This window comes from Chanos chanos, chromosome 5 (assembly GCF_902362185.1).
Source record: "Chanos chanos chromosome 5, fChaCha1.1, whole genome shotgun sequence".
NCBI lineage: Eukaryota > Metazoa > Chordata > Actinopteri > Gonorynchiformes > Chanidae > Chanos > Chanos chanos.
Genome location: NC_044499.1, coordinates 53,095,817 through 53,110,422, shown reverse-complemented (window position 1 = coordinate 53,110,422; position 14,606 = coordinate 53,095,817). Strand labels below are relative to the sequence as shown.

The 14,606-nt window shown below is 45.2% G+C and overlaps 1 protein-coding gene across 1 annotated transcript in view; it reads left to right on the top strand.

The window, feature by feature from the left end:
• Positions 1-14,606, top strand: part of atrnl1b (attractin-like 1b) — a 95,393-nt gene that overhangs the window by 42,821 nt on the left and 37,966 nt on the right. The window contains exons 21-25 of the mRNA XM_030775173.1: positions 1,496-1,548; positions 2,533-2,627; positions 2,837-2,915; positions 5,315-5,472; positions 12,836-12,897. Of these exons, the coding sequence (XP_030631033.1) occupies positions 1,496-1,548; positions 2,533-2,627; positions 2,837-2,915; positions 5,315-5,472; positions 12,836-12,897 (447 nt within the window). The remainder of the gene's footprint in view (positions 1-1,495; positions 1,549-2,532; positions 2,628-2,836; positions 2,916-5,314; positions 5,473-12,835; positions 12,898-14,606) is intronic.

Here is a 14,606-nt window from a genome sequence, read left to right as displayed (position 1 = left end):
TTGTGAGTGGGTATTTATTTACTGTGTTGAGAGAATGATTGTAAGTGGGTATTTACTGTGTTGAGAGAATGGTTGTGAGTGGGTATTTATTTACTGTGTTGAGAGAATGATTGTAAGTGGGTATTTATTTACTGTGTTGAGAGAATGATTGTGAGTGGGTATTTATTTACTATGTTGAGAGAATGATTGTAAGTGGGTATTTACTGTGTTGAGAGAATGGTTGTGAGTGGGTATTTATTTACTGTGTTGAGAGAATGATTGTAAGTGGGTATTTACTGTGTTGAGAGAATGGTTGTGAGTGGGTATTTATTTACTGTGTTGAGAGAATGATTGTGAGTGGGTATTTATTTACTGTGTTGAGAGAATGGTTGTGAGTGGGTATTTATTTACTGTGTTGAGAGAATGATTGTGAGTGGGTATTTATTTACTGTGTTGGGAGAATGATTGTGAGTGGGTATTTATTTACTGTGTTGAGAGAATGATTGTGAAGAAATGGTATCTGAAAAAGGACGTGGAAGTTTTTCCTGTTTAATGAAAACCTTGCTCTCGTTAAACCGTGTTTTTTCCGTTAAAGATTGTTTGAAAACTTAAAGACTGGTTCAGAGTGTTGGGTTATGGTAACAGCCAGTGCAGTTTGGTTCTGATTGACAGCTGAGGCTATAGCCAGTGTTTACATCCAACTTTGTCCAAGTTCCCTCTGTTACCAAAGAACCCCTACTCCCAAAATCACAAAGCTCCTTCCACATCTCATCTCATCGTTCACTCACTCACTCACTCACTCACTCACTCACGCATTCACTCATCTGTCTGTCTCACTCATCCGTCTGTCTCATTCACTCACTCACTCACTCACTCACTCACTCACTCACACATTCACTCATCCGTCTGTCTCACTCACTCACTCACCCACTCACTCACTCACTCACGCACTCACGCACTCACACATTCACTCATCCGTCTGTCTCACTCATCCGTCTGTCTCACTCACTCACTCACTCACTCACACATTCACTCATCCGTCTGTCTCACTCACTCACTCACTCACTCACTCACTCACTCACTCACGCACTCACACATTCACTCACTCACACATTCACTCATCCGTCTGTCTCACTCACTCACGCACTCGCACATTCACTCACTCACACATTCACTCATCCGTCTGTCTCACTCACTCACGCACTCGCACATTCACTCACTCACACATTCACTCATCCGTCTGTCTCACTCACTCACTCACTCACTCACTCATCCGTCTGTCTCACTCACTCATCCGTCTGTCTCACTCACTCACTCACTCACTCACTCACTCACTCACTCATCCGTCTGTCTCACTCACTCACTCACTCACTCCTCTATCTGTCTCTCTCACTCACTCACTCACTCACTCATCTGTCTGTCTCACTCCGTCACTCCTGTCTTGTGTAAATCCAGTACTTTGTTAAATCATGTGAAATTGTACATGTTTTTATTTATGTTTTTATTCTTTTTGCAGATGTGACTCAGAGAATCGTTACCTTGGCAACCCTTTGAGGGGGACGTGTTACTGTGAGTATTCAGAGGCAATAAGATGGATTATTTTTTTTAAAGAACCAAAAGTGCACTGACCAGATTCTGACCAAAAGAACACCCCAAACACCCCGTGTGTGCACGTGTGTTTGTGAAAAAGGCAAGGTGAACACTAGGTGGCAGTGTGGCAGAGCACTGATATACCAACAGTGTGTTTTATGGTCATACCGTCAGTATCTGTGAAACCCAGCCCCCAGTCACAGTCCCAGTCATGTCCCCTCTCACTTTTCTGTCTGACTCCTTTACAGACAGCTTATAACCCATGTCTGACTCCTTTACAGACAGGTTATAACCCATGTCTGACTCCTTTACAGACAGCTTATAACCCATGTCTGACTCCTTTACAGACAGGTTATAACCCATGTCTGACTCCTTTACAGACAGCTTATAACCCATGTCTGACTCCTTTACAGACAGCTTATAACCCATGTCTGACTCCTTTACCAGGCTTTTAAATCACACAGGATCATTTTGAGTTGTAGGAGGTGATAAGCTAGGATCTTTACTGTCAGTGTAACTTTCAAAAGTCAGTCAGTGTGTGTGTGTGTGTGTGCGCATTGTTATACCAGAATATTAGTCATTTCCTGATTTACGTAATTAAAAGATGTTGAATGCAGATTTGTTTTACTTCTTAAGTAATTCAGTTTCCCTGGCTAAAGCCTGATTATCAAACACATTGACGCAGTCAGAAAAGGGGGAAATATTCATTTGCTTCAGTTAGAGTGACTGATGAGTCATGTAATAGTTGAGTGTGACATTTGTCTTAAGAGAGACAGAGTGCAGGGATACGCTCCCACTCTTTCCTCTCCTCTGTCCCCTCTCCCCTCTCCTCTCCCCCCTCTCCTCTCTCCTGTCTGTGTTTTGCCTGCTCCGTACTGTAATTATGACCTTCTCTCCTCTCTCTGCATTGTGAATGTGAATACTGTGGCAGGTAATGGTGGGTTTCTGATTGGTTTTTGATAGATAATTTGCTGATTGACTACCAGTTCACCTTCAGTCTCACCCAGGAAGATGACCACCACTACACGGCCATTAACTTTATGGCCACACCTGAGCAGGTGGGTGGGCGCGTTTGGCCCTGGTCCTGTGGGGCTGTGGTCTAGAGTGAGAGAGAAAACTGCTCCCCACAGACTTAAGGCCTCACGGACCCTTACGCTCCTCAGCAAGACCTTTGAACCTTTTCCATAGTCATTTCACTCACAGCCTGTTCACATCAGAGAGAGGATTCCTTTGTCTCTTATCTTCTCTGTTCTGCCCTCAAATCTAGACCAATAAAAACCTGGACATGTCAATCAATGCATCCAACAACTTCAACCTCAACATCACCTGGTCTGTCGGATCAACAGGTGTGTATGTTTGACTTCCTCTGCATGTGGGTTTAAAGTTCTTTACATGAGTTTAATGTTTTTTACATGCGTTTAACATTCATTTATGTCAGTGGCCAAGCAAAATACTTGTTTCTCAATGGCTGGCAGGAATACTTCAAACATAGATCAGGTCAGAATTTTAATCGCTGTTCTATATCGATGCTCCTGATACATTAAAGGGGCCAGTAACCATAACAACAGCAGTAAGTAACCATAACAACAGCAGTAGGTAAGAGTGATGGTCCAGTCTCATGCTACGCTAGGCTATGTCTCCAAAACAAAATAAACCAAAAAGAACAGAAATTTCCACATGGATTTTCATGTCAGATTTAGACATTAAACCTTATTCTCTTGCACCAAGGCATGAAAGTCCTTACAGAGACACATCAGTGACAGTGACAGGGAGATGGTGTTAGAGAGGCAGTCTCATGTTTACAGATGCTGTAAGCTACTTTGGGCAATGTTCCCATACTGTTTGAGGTAAGGGATGCAATGCAGACAGACTGGAAAGTCGTTGTCATGACAACACAGAATTTATTTGCTGTCTGTTTGGTCGTACTCTAGCCGTGATGGAGTGTGGACATGGTTTTGTTCCATTTCATGTGTGTGTGGTTGTTTTGTCTGTTGGAGCCGTGTGTGTGTGAGTGTGTTATCATGTGTAAGTTAAAGCTGTGGTCTTTGTGTGTGTGTATGGGGGGGGTATCTGTATATGTTAGAGTTCATATGTGTAAGTAAGTGTTTGTGTGTGTGTGTGTACACCATGCTCTGTCCTGTTATGTATTTTTCTGTGTGTGGTCGTGTGTGTGTGTGTGTGTGTGTGTACACCATGCTCTGTCCTGTTATGTATTTTTCTGTGTGTGGTCATGTGTATGTGTCTGTGGTTGTTGTGTATGTTAGAGTCGTGTGTGTGTACTTGATGTGTGTATTAGAGCCCTATGTGTGTGTGTATGTGTCTGTGTGTGTGTGATCGTGTGTGTGTGTGTGTGTGTGTGTACGTGCACCATGCTCTGTCCTGTTATGTATTTTTCTATGTGTGTGTGTCTGTGTGCATGTCTGTGTGTGTGTATGACCTGTGCTTTTGACATTTTCCAAGCTCATAAACAGATTTGTTATTTATTTAATTAATTATTGTGCGTGTGTGTGTGTGTGTTTGTGCATGTACCATGCTCTGTCCTGTTATTTATTTCCCTGTGTGTGTAAGTGTGTGTGTGTGTGTGTGTTTAATTCTCTGTCATGTATCAGCTCTTCATCTCATCCCAAAAGTCAGCAGACGGGTTTGCTGTGATTCTGACATTTTCCCTGGTCATAAACGGATTTGCCCTCTCTCTCCTTCTCCCTCTTGACCTTTCCATACTCTCCCGTTTAGATTTGGAGCTGTGTCTCCGTGTCCCTGCTTAGCCCCCCCCCCCCCCGGCCCCCCCAATTGTCTGGACCTCAGCTCGTCATTCATTTTCTGGGCCCTGGTCAGAAATAGTGAGCGATTTCAATTAAGATAAGCGCTGGCATACAGAGGAACTGGCCATGTCATTCTGCACTCTTTGTTTCATAATGCTGCTCTGAAATGATGATGAGCTTGAGGAGAGAAATTCTGATAACTTTGACATACTGATAAATTTGACAAAGGCATTTTGAGAATAGTTTTAGCTTAATTATTACACATTATGTTTGAGTGCCACACTCAATGTGTGTCTCAGAATCTTCGAACCTTGGTGAGGTGAAAGTCACATTAAAAATGTATTTTCCTCCAATTATAATGTATGTTCTTTCAGTTTTGTCTTGTCTCAATAAATGAGAAATGTGAGAGGCTCCAGACTAAAGACAGGGTTGGTTCAACTGTGAGAAATGTTTTGGTGATTTTACACATGGCCGATAGACTTAAACAGCTCTACATTTAATGTCAGTCTTCAAAGACAGCTGTTTAGTATGTTAATATGACGTGCAACTGTTCAATACATTAGTGTGACGTGTGACTGTTCAGTATGTTAGTGTGACGTGTGACTGTTCAGTATGTCAGTGTGACGTGTGACTGTTCAGTATGTCAGTGTGACGTGTGACTGTTCAGTATGTCAGTGTGACGTGTGACTGTTTAGTATGTCAGTGTGACGTGTGACTGTTTAGTATGTCAGTGTGACGTGTGACTGTTCAGTATGTTAGTGTGACGTGTGACTGTTCAGTAGGTTAGTGTGACGTGTGACTGTTTAGTATGATCACGTGATCACGTTGTGTTTGTCACGTCTGCAGTCTGTATGTTTTTACCCAGATCTCTCTCTGCTCTCCCACCCAGAGTCCCAGAGCAGTGGACTCCTCCTCACCGTAAACCAGTAACTTCCTCACTGTAAACTCTCTCTCCTCTCTCCCTCTCTCTCTCCTCTCTGTAGCTGGTACCATCTCTGGAGAGGAAGTCCCCATTGTCTCCAAAACAAACATTAAAGAATACAAGGACAGCTTCTCCTGCGAAAAATACAGTTTCCGCAGCAACCCAAACATCACCTTCTATGTTTACGTCAGCAACTTCTCCTGGCCAATGAAAATCCAGGTAGGAGCACATGTCCCACCCACAGACTGGTTTTCAAGTCTGGACTGAGTCAAGATGTGATTAACAAATAACATGAGTCTATTGCTCTGACACAAAGGACTTGTGGAGTTTTCTGTAGCATTATAACAACCTTTCTGTAACATTACAATAACCTTTGTGTAGCGTTATGATATGTCTGTAGCATCATCATAACATTTCTGTTGCGTTATAGTAACCTTTCTGTAGTGTTATAATAATCTTTCTGTAACTTCATAATAACCTTTCTGTAGCATAATGACATTTCTGGCATTATAATTACCTGTCTTTAGCATTATAATAGCATTTCCATAGCATTATAGTAACCTGTGTGTAGATTTATAACATTTCTGTGGCATTATAATAATCTGTCTGTAGGGTTATAATAACATTTCTGTAGAGTTATAATAACATCTCTGTAGCATTTTTATAACCTGTCTGTAAGGTTATAATAACCAGTCTGTAGGGTTATAATAACCTGTCTGCAGAGTTATTATAACCTGTCTGTAGGGTTATAATAACCTGTCTGTAGAGTTATTATAACCTGTTTGTATGGTTATAATGACATGTCTGTAGCGTTATTATAACATGTCTGTAGGGTTATAATAACATGTCTGTAGCGTTATTATAACCTGTTTGTATGGTTATAATGATATGTCTGTAGCGTTATTATAACATGTCTGTAGGGTTATTATAACATGTCTGTAGCGTTATTATAACATGTCTGTAGGGTTATAATAACATGTCTGTAGCGTTATTATAACATGTCTGTAGGGTTATAATAACATGTCTGTAGCGTTATTATAACATGTCTGTAGGGTTATAATAACATGTCTGTAGCGTTATTATAACATGTTTGTAGGGTTATAATAACCTGTCTGTAGCGTTGCTATAACACAGGCTTTGAGAAGAGCAGAGGAAGAGACTGGTAAAGATTGTGTGATTTGAACACCTTTATTGAGACATTTTCGCCACACGTTCCTGGGGAGTTTTCTGACGCTGCTGCGGGGTCTGATGTCTGGTGTGGTTGGGAGGACTGATTTAATGTACGTTTGTAATGCAGTTTGTTTCTCTTATCAGGGGAATGGACAGTGTGCTTTTCACTGTCTGCATGCACACTCTCTTTCTACATCCCAGGCTTTTGCGTGGGTTTGTGTGTATGAGCATATGGGTGTGTGTTTGTGTGTGTGACGATGTGTGTGTGTGTTTGTGGTTTATCTTTTGCATGGGTTTGTGTGTGTGTGAGGATGTGGCTGTGTGTGTGTGAGGATGTGGGTGTGTGTATGAGAGAGTAGTTTATCTTTTGTGTGTGTGTGTGTGAAGATGTGTGTGTGGTTTATCTGGGGGATGTGTGTGTGTGTGTGTGTGTGTGTGTGTGTGGTGATGTGTGTGTGTGTGGTTTATCTGGAGTGTGTGTGTGTGTGGTTTATCTGGGGGATGTGTGTGTGTGTGTGTGGTTCATCTGGGTTGTGTGTGTGTGTGTGTGATTTATCTGGGGTGTGGTGTGCGTGTGTGTGTGTGTGTGTGGTTTATCTGGGGGATGTGTGTGTGTGTGTGTGTGGTTTATCTGGGGTGTGTGTGGTTTATCTGGGGGATGTGTGTGTGGTTTATCTGGAGTGTGTGTGTGTGTGGTTTATCTGGGGGGGGTGTGTGTGTGTGTGGTTCATCTGGGTTGTGTGTGTGTGTGTGTGTGTGATTTATCTGGGGTGTGGTGTGTGTGTGTGTGTGTGTGGTTTATCTGGGGGATGTGTGTGTGTGTGTGTGTGGTTTATCTGGGGTGTGTGTGTGTGTGGTTTATCTGGGGGATGTGTGTGTGTGGTTTATCTGGGGGATGTGTGTGTGTGTGCGTGTGTGTGGTTTATCTGGGGGATGTCTGTGTGTGTGTGTGTGTGTGTGTGTGTGTGGTTTATCTGGGGTGTGTGCGTGTGTGTGTGTGTGTGTGTGGTTTATCTGGGGGATGTGTGTGTGTGGTTTATCTGGGGTGTGTGTGTGTGTGTGTGTGTGTGTGTGTGGTTTATCTGGGGTGTGTGTGTGTGGTTTATCTGGGTTGTGTGTGTGTGTGTGTGTGTGGTGTATCTGCGGGATGTGTGTGTGTGTGTGTGTGTGTGTGTGGTGTATCTGCGGGATGCTGTTTAATCCTGGTCAGTACACAGTCTCTCTCTCCTCTTTTCCTTCTCTCCGTGTGAATCATCCCTCGCTCTGTCTGACAGCCCCGTGTCTCTCACTGACCAACACAGTCTAGTGCATGTGTGCATGTGCACGGATATGTGTGTGTGTGTGTGTGTGTGTGTGTGTGTGTGTAAGAGAGACGGTGCTGGAGGTTCATCCGCTCTGTCTCATCGTGCTGCTCATGCACAAGTGATTGTCACACCTAAGGCCAGGTGACATCAGCACTGGGGCCAGTGAGGGCCGGACTGGCCTTGTTTGGCTGTGCGTGTGTGTGTGTGCATGCGTGTGTGAGTGTGTGTGTCTGTATATGGTTGTGTGTGTTGGTGGATATCTGTCCCCGTTTGGTGGTGTGTGTGTGTGTGTGTGTCTGTGTGTGTGTATGGTTGTGTGTGTTGGTGGATATCTGTCCCTGTTTGGTGGTGTGTGTGTGTGTGTCTGTCTGTGTGTGTGTGTGGTTGTGTGGGTTGGTGGATATCTGTCCCCGTTTGGTGGTGTGTGTGTGTGTGTGTTTGCGGACCAGGTCTTGTCTGTCTGTCTGGTTTTGTGGAAATGGACGGAGATGTGATCTGACACTTTGAACTCACACCTCCGCTATTGCTGTCGTTTCCGTGTGATTCCGGTCTAATGGAGAGGACCTGCTCTCAGGCCTGTGTGGTCTCTCTCACATTAGACTCTCAGACTCTGTCGTCTTAAAGCTGGGATACACATTTAGGACCATCTGAAGGCGCCTCGCAAACCGTCTTCTGAAGAAAGTAGTCCTGGTGTTAAAGATAGTGCGAGTTTGTCCCGACTGCCTCTGTTATCCCCTGGATGTTAATGATCTCATACCTTATTCATACCTCTAATATGAGTCAGCCATTGGTATTGTCAGGCTGCTCTTTGCTTGTGAAGGTAAAACAGTGAAACAGAGTGCCTTGGTCAGGTCAAGAGAATATTCTTACTTGTTGACCGCACGGTCCTGATCCGGGGCCTCTGTGTTTTTCATGTTGGGCGCGTGGAGACTGATCTCTGTACAGCGTTAGATGTAGGATGGAAACTCCCCTTCCCCATGTGTCCTGTAACTTTCCTCACCCCCTTTTTTCCCCCGTCTCTCTGCATAGTGCTGCTTTGAAAATCCTCATCTGTCCTTTATTGATTTTTGTTCATTTTTCCCTCCCTCTCCGGTGTAACCAGATAAAGTTAATTTGTTTAGGGTCAGGTCTCAGTTCTCTGTCGAGCTACGGCCGGGCGGTAATAGTTTTATATTCGATTTTCCCAAAAACTCAGTCACTTACATCCAATGGGTGGAGAAGGTGATTAAATCAGTAAGACTTCAGTAACACGACCAGCTCCGTGTCTGTGTTTGCATTCACGGGCTGACCGTCAGAGGAGTGTTTATCAGAGAGAGGAAAGACCCCAGCCCTGTGAGATGGAAAATATGGGTGGATAGTGTTCTGCATGTGCGGGAAAGCCTGTCTACTGGGACATTAACACGGTGTTGAGTGAATGTCTGTCTGCCCACTCAACACCTTCCATCTTCCAGCTCTGCTCCTCATGCTCTTTTCATTATGAGTGATCAGTTTTCCTGTCGTCTGTGTTTGCATTTATACCAGACATGTTTGTGTTCTTACTTTCTTGAATGCCTTAGTCTTGTGAAGTTGCACACGCCAGAGTTTGGAGAGTGGTTCTGAGACTAAGCAGGGAAATCCAGGTGCCAGATATATATAAGACACACGCACACACAGGTAAATACGCACGTGCACACACACACACACACACACACACACAACCAGGTAAATATACACACTCACATACGCGTGTATCTTTCAGTTCCCTGTTGAAAGAGAAGTGCAGCGTAAGTGCAGCGTTTACAGCCCGGGGGCGTGCCCTGTCTGTGGGGGCGTGCCCTGTCTGTGGGGGCGTGCCCTGTATGTGGGGGCGTGCCCTGTCTGTGGGGGTGTGCCCTGTCTGTGGGGTGCATGCGCTGCAGTGTCCGGGGGGGGGGGGGGGGGTGCTGTGGTGTGATGTCTGTGGGGGTGTGCAGTGCAGTGTCTGTGGGGGTGTGCCCTGTCTGTGGGGGCGTGCCCTGTATGTGGGGGCGTGCCCTGTATGTGGGGGCGTGCCCTGTCTGTGGGGGGTGTGTCCTGTCTGTGGGGGTGTGCAGTGCAGTGTCTGTGGGGGTGTGCGTTGCCCTGTGAATGGGGGCATAGGGTGCCGTGTCCTCTGATGGGGAGCTGCTTGAAAGAAGACAGTGGATGTCCCCATGTGAGACGACTGCACACAAGGAATCAAGGACACGTTGAGATTAGTGGATGTTCAGTCTTTTACATCAGTATTTCATGCTTCATAATCCTCTCTTTGAGATCCTAATGAGGGCCCTTTGGACCGACACAGTATGAATTCACCCTTTTCCCACTTTGGTTCAGTTTCATGATAATAATAATAATGACAATGATGATGATGATTATGTTAATAATAAACTTTATTTGGGGAGCACCTTTCATAGAAGAAATGCAGCTCAAAGTGCTTTATGATAAAGACATTCCATGCACCTAGTGCTTCACATGAAAATAGAGCTAGTCCCTGTTTTATGGTCATTCTATCTACACCAGATTTGATAGGATTGTGCCTTAGGCGATTTGTCATGATTATGTCATGAAGTCTACAGATGTGGGGGGCGAAGTCCTGGTCCACAGAAAAATGAAGTAAAACACGATATGAAAATATAATGGGAGTCAATGGGTTATACTTTTAGCACTGGAAATCTGCCACTGGAGGCATACCACACCCCCGCGTGGAGCAGACAGCTAAGCATGGCAGAATACCTGGCCACCTCTAGAAATGAAAGTTTCTTTGGCTACGATTCTCAACTTCTGTTTACAACTGAAACTCTTATTTAATTAATGTGCAAGGCATTTATAAACGATGCATTCCGTACAAATGCGTCATTGATGGAAAATCGTTGATTAAGATGCCTTAACAACGAAAGTGATCATGGAATCATGATATCTTGTTAACTTACACATCATTTAAAAACAAAGGTTTTTTTTCAGCTGATCGTGACGTGACTATCAGTGTCAAAATAACACGTTACATACACACGTGTGACATTGAAAAATGCCTTTTAAAATGACTGAGTAATGAAAAGCTGAAGGCATTTATGGTTTCTTGTTATGCAAAGAAACCGTTTCTGTTCGGAATGTGGAGACACATACTTAATGTATGATTCATGATGTCATGTTAGTCATTTCATTTCATATGTTTGATTAACTTTGCTGCTGGGAATCAATGCAGTAGCTCATGACCTCTAGTCAAACATTAGGGTTGTGTATTGACAAGAATGTGGCGATACAGGGGTTGCGATTCACTATATTGCGATAATGTAAGCAAGGCGGTATATTGCGAGTTTTTAAAATTTAATTCTAGGAAAAGTGTCATAGTATAAAGAGCATGCCTTATGGATAAAATCTGAGAAAAAAAAAGTTTACTTTTTTATGCAGTCAGAACAGTGGGGTCTGCATTTGCATTTATTACAGTCCCTGTAACATCCAACATCATTGCACTGTTTTTTTAGCAAACCTAGCTGACACTTCAGCTCTGTACACCACGGGAGCGGGTCTAACTCCTTTGGTTTCAGCCATTGCTGGTAACGTTACTAGTCAGCTAGGTTTGCTAATGCTAACATTAGGGGTGTGCCTTTACGCTACTTCCTGTCTCAGTTTACGTTCTTACGTCGGAGTAGAAGAGTCACATGGCTGAAGATAGATTACAACACTGCTATTCGGCCAAACCTGCACGAGGTTTTGGCCAAAATGCCCCACCCCCCCCCCCCCACCCTCAGTATTCCTTGCTCGTTTTCAGAGCATGCAGATGTTGGGTCTCTAATCAGGTGTTAAAGCTTTTCCCAGTGCTCCCAGTGGAGCAGATGCGGCATGACTGAGCCAGGCTCTTGAAGAAATGACTGGGCTCTAGGTACGGTGCATCCGCAGGCCACGCCCCCACAGGTCCCCTGCTGAATTATTCATCGGCTCTCTCAGGCCACACCCCCACAGGTCCGTGCTGAATTAGTCATCTGCTCTCTCAGGCCACACCCCCACAGGTCCGTGCTGAATTAGTCATCTGCTCTCTCAGGCCACACCCCCACAGGTCCGTGCTGAATGAGTCATCTGCTCTCTCAGGCCACACCCCCACAGGTCCGTGCTGAATAAGTCATCTGCTCTCTCAGGGTGACCTGGCCATGGCAGCAGTTGGAACAGTCATGTATTTGTTTAGCTTGATATTTAGCCAGTCTGCTCAGGTCTGCTCCAGGGCCAGTGTTGTGCTTCACTCTGTGACACTGTTCCTGTCTGTCTGTTCCTGTCTGTCTGTTCCTGTCTGTCTGTTCCTGTCTGTTCCTGTCTGTCTGTTCCTGTCTGTCTGTTCCTGTCTGGCTGTTCCTGTCTGGCTGTTCCTGTCTGTCTGTTCCTGTATATCTGTTCCTGTCTGTTCCTGTCTGTCTGTTCCTGTCTGGCTGTTCCTGTCTGTCTGTTCCTGTATATCTGTTCCTGTAAATCTGTTCCTGTCTGGCTGTTCCTGTCTGGCTGTTCCTGTCTGGCTGTTCCTGTCTGGCTGTTCCTAAGCGTTCTGATGTTGAACTGTAGGAGCTGTTCCACTGGTTGTGTCCTCTGAGTCTACACAACACACATGTGACGTGATGTGAAAGTTGGGACTCCGATGGGATTCATGTGTCGATGGAGAACAGATCAAATTGCAACACACACCCCCAGATTTAAACCCGATTCTCTCCTCAAGTCAATGGAAATGTGATCCAAATTATCAGTCATTTTTAGGGTGCCCTCTAGGTCTGTGTAGACACATTCCAAACCATTAAAGCCAGGGAAATAAGAGTTCTTCATCCACTTCTCTCTGTCACCTTGCTTATGCGATCCTTATGGAAGGGCCTGAGTTATTGGACAGGTTAGGCCCAGAGGACATAGGCTCCGTCAGGGGGTAATTTACCTCAGAAAGACCAAGAGAACTAACCATGTCGAGCATGATGACTTCAGTTTAACAATTAGGAAGGAGAGGGAGCCAACCATCTGATCCTTCCACAGCCTCAGGCCCAGAGCCTGCCGCACTAGTCTGTAAACTGGTGTGAAAGGCTCGTCTGTGCTCAGTTTCCAACTCTTTCTCTCTCTCATTATGTCTCCTTATACCACAGATTGCCTTCTCTCAACACAACAGCATCATGGACCTGGTGCAGTTCTTCGTAACATTTTTCAGGTGAGTGAGTGTGTGTGAGTGTGAGTGTGTGTGTGTGAGTGAGTGAGTGTGTGTGTGTGTGTCTGTGTGTGTGTGAGTGTGTGTGTGTCAGTGTGTGTCAGTGTGTGTGAGTGTGTGTCAGTGTGTGAGTGTGTGTGTCAGTGTGTGAGTGTGAGTGTGTGTGTGAGTGTGTGTCTGTGTGTGTGTGTGTGTGTGTGTGTAAGTGTGTGTGTGTGTGAGTGTGTGTGTGTGTGTGTGAGTGTGTGTCTGTGTGTGTGAGTGTGAGTGTGTGTCTGTGTGTGTGAGTGTGTGTGAGTGTGTGTGTGTGTGTGTGTGAGTGTGTGTGCGTGTGAGTGTGTGTGCGTGTGAGTGTGTGTGTGTGTGAGTGTGTGTGAAAGTGTGTGTCAGTGTGTGAGTGTCTGCGAGTGTGTGAGAGTGTGTGAGTGTGTGTGTGTGTAAGTGTGTGTGTGTGTGAGTGTGTGTGTGTGTGAGAGTGTGTGTCAGTGTGTGAGTGTGTGTGTGTGTGTGTCAGTGTGAGAGTGTGTGTCAGTGTGTGAGTGAGTGTGTGTGAGTGTGTGAATGTGTGTGTGTGTGTGAGTGTGTGAGTGTGTGTGTGAGAGTGTGTGTGAGTCTTCAGCCAATGAGGGATGAGTTGTATTGGCTGGATCTGGCGGCTTCCTGGTTCTTAAATGGATGTAAGCTGAGTGAGCAGGCACCTGTCTGTACTGGTGAGCCCAGTGTGGTGCCTCATGTCCTGGCCCTTTGGATCGGGGGGGGGGGGGGGGGGGGGGGGGGTTGTTGAGATGTGAGGACCTGGTGTGGGAATACAGAAGATATCATTGGCTCCTTAAACTTCCTGTTTAGGGAACAAACTGTTTCCCACAGAGTGTGTGTGTGTGTGTTTCAGAACATTTAGTAGTTAGCTTTTGGCTACCAGAACTTCGCTAGCCGCACAGATAAAGAGATCGTTGACGCTAGCATATCTCACCTCAGATCTGCCCGTGTTCGTCAGTTGGGCCTAGGCTGACGTTATCTGTGAAACAGCGTGGTTTGGGAAGGTGGAGGAGAAACCTCATTGGTTGGCTGTATAATCGGAGACAGCTGCCAGTCTCTCTGTTTGTCGTCCCCTTACCATCTCTACAAATCTCTCTCCTCCGGGTCACGGCAGGCCAGAACCCACAAATAGATGACAGCGTAGTAATTGCGATCTTTCTCCTCGTATCGCCTGGGGAAAAAAAGAGGGAAAACTGCCTTTTAAACGGGTGACGGTGACAGGAGACATGTGGGCTGGCTTTGAGGGTGGTTATTAAAAATATCCAAACCTAATTATGAGTGTCTCATCACAGGGCCAACACGTAGGCTTATAAAAAAACACTTCCCCTGAAAATGGGGTTGTTGATGAAGAATCTGTCCTTGTGTACCCTGAAATTACACAGTGTTTTATGCGAATGTGAGCAAACTCCATCTCTGCCTCCGAGCGGCTTTTTAACCGGCGCTTTGTCATACCTTCCGTCTCATACATTTGGTTCAATTGCGAGGATCCATTTTCTGCCTGTGTCGCTGGGCGAGCTCTATTAAGTCCTGTCGTGAGGACGTGAGCACTCTCCCTGCCTGGGTAAACAGTGGTTTTGTGGGCGTGTCGAGCTCTGTTTGACACCAGCCACAGATTGCCTCGTTTGAGCTCCGTTGGAATTGGCTTCATGACATAAAGTGGTACAGTTATCTGTAAA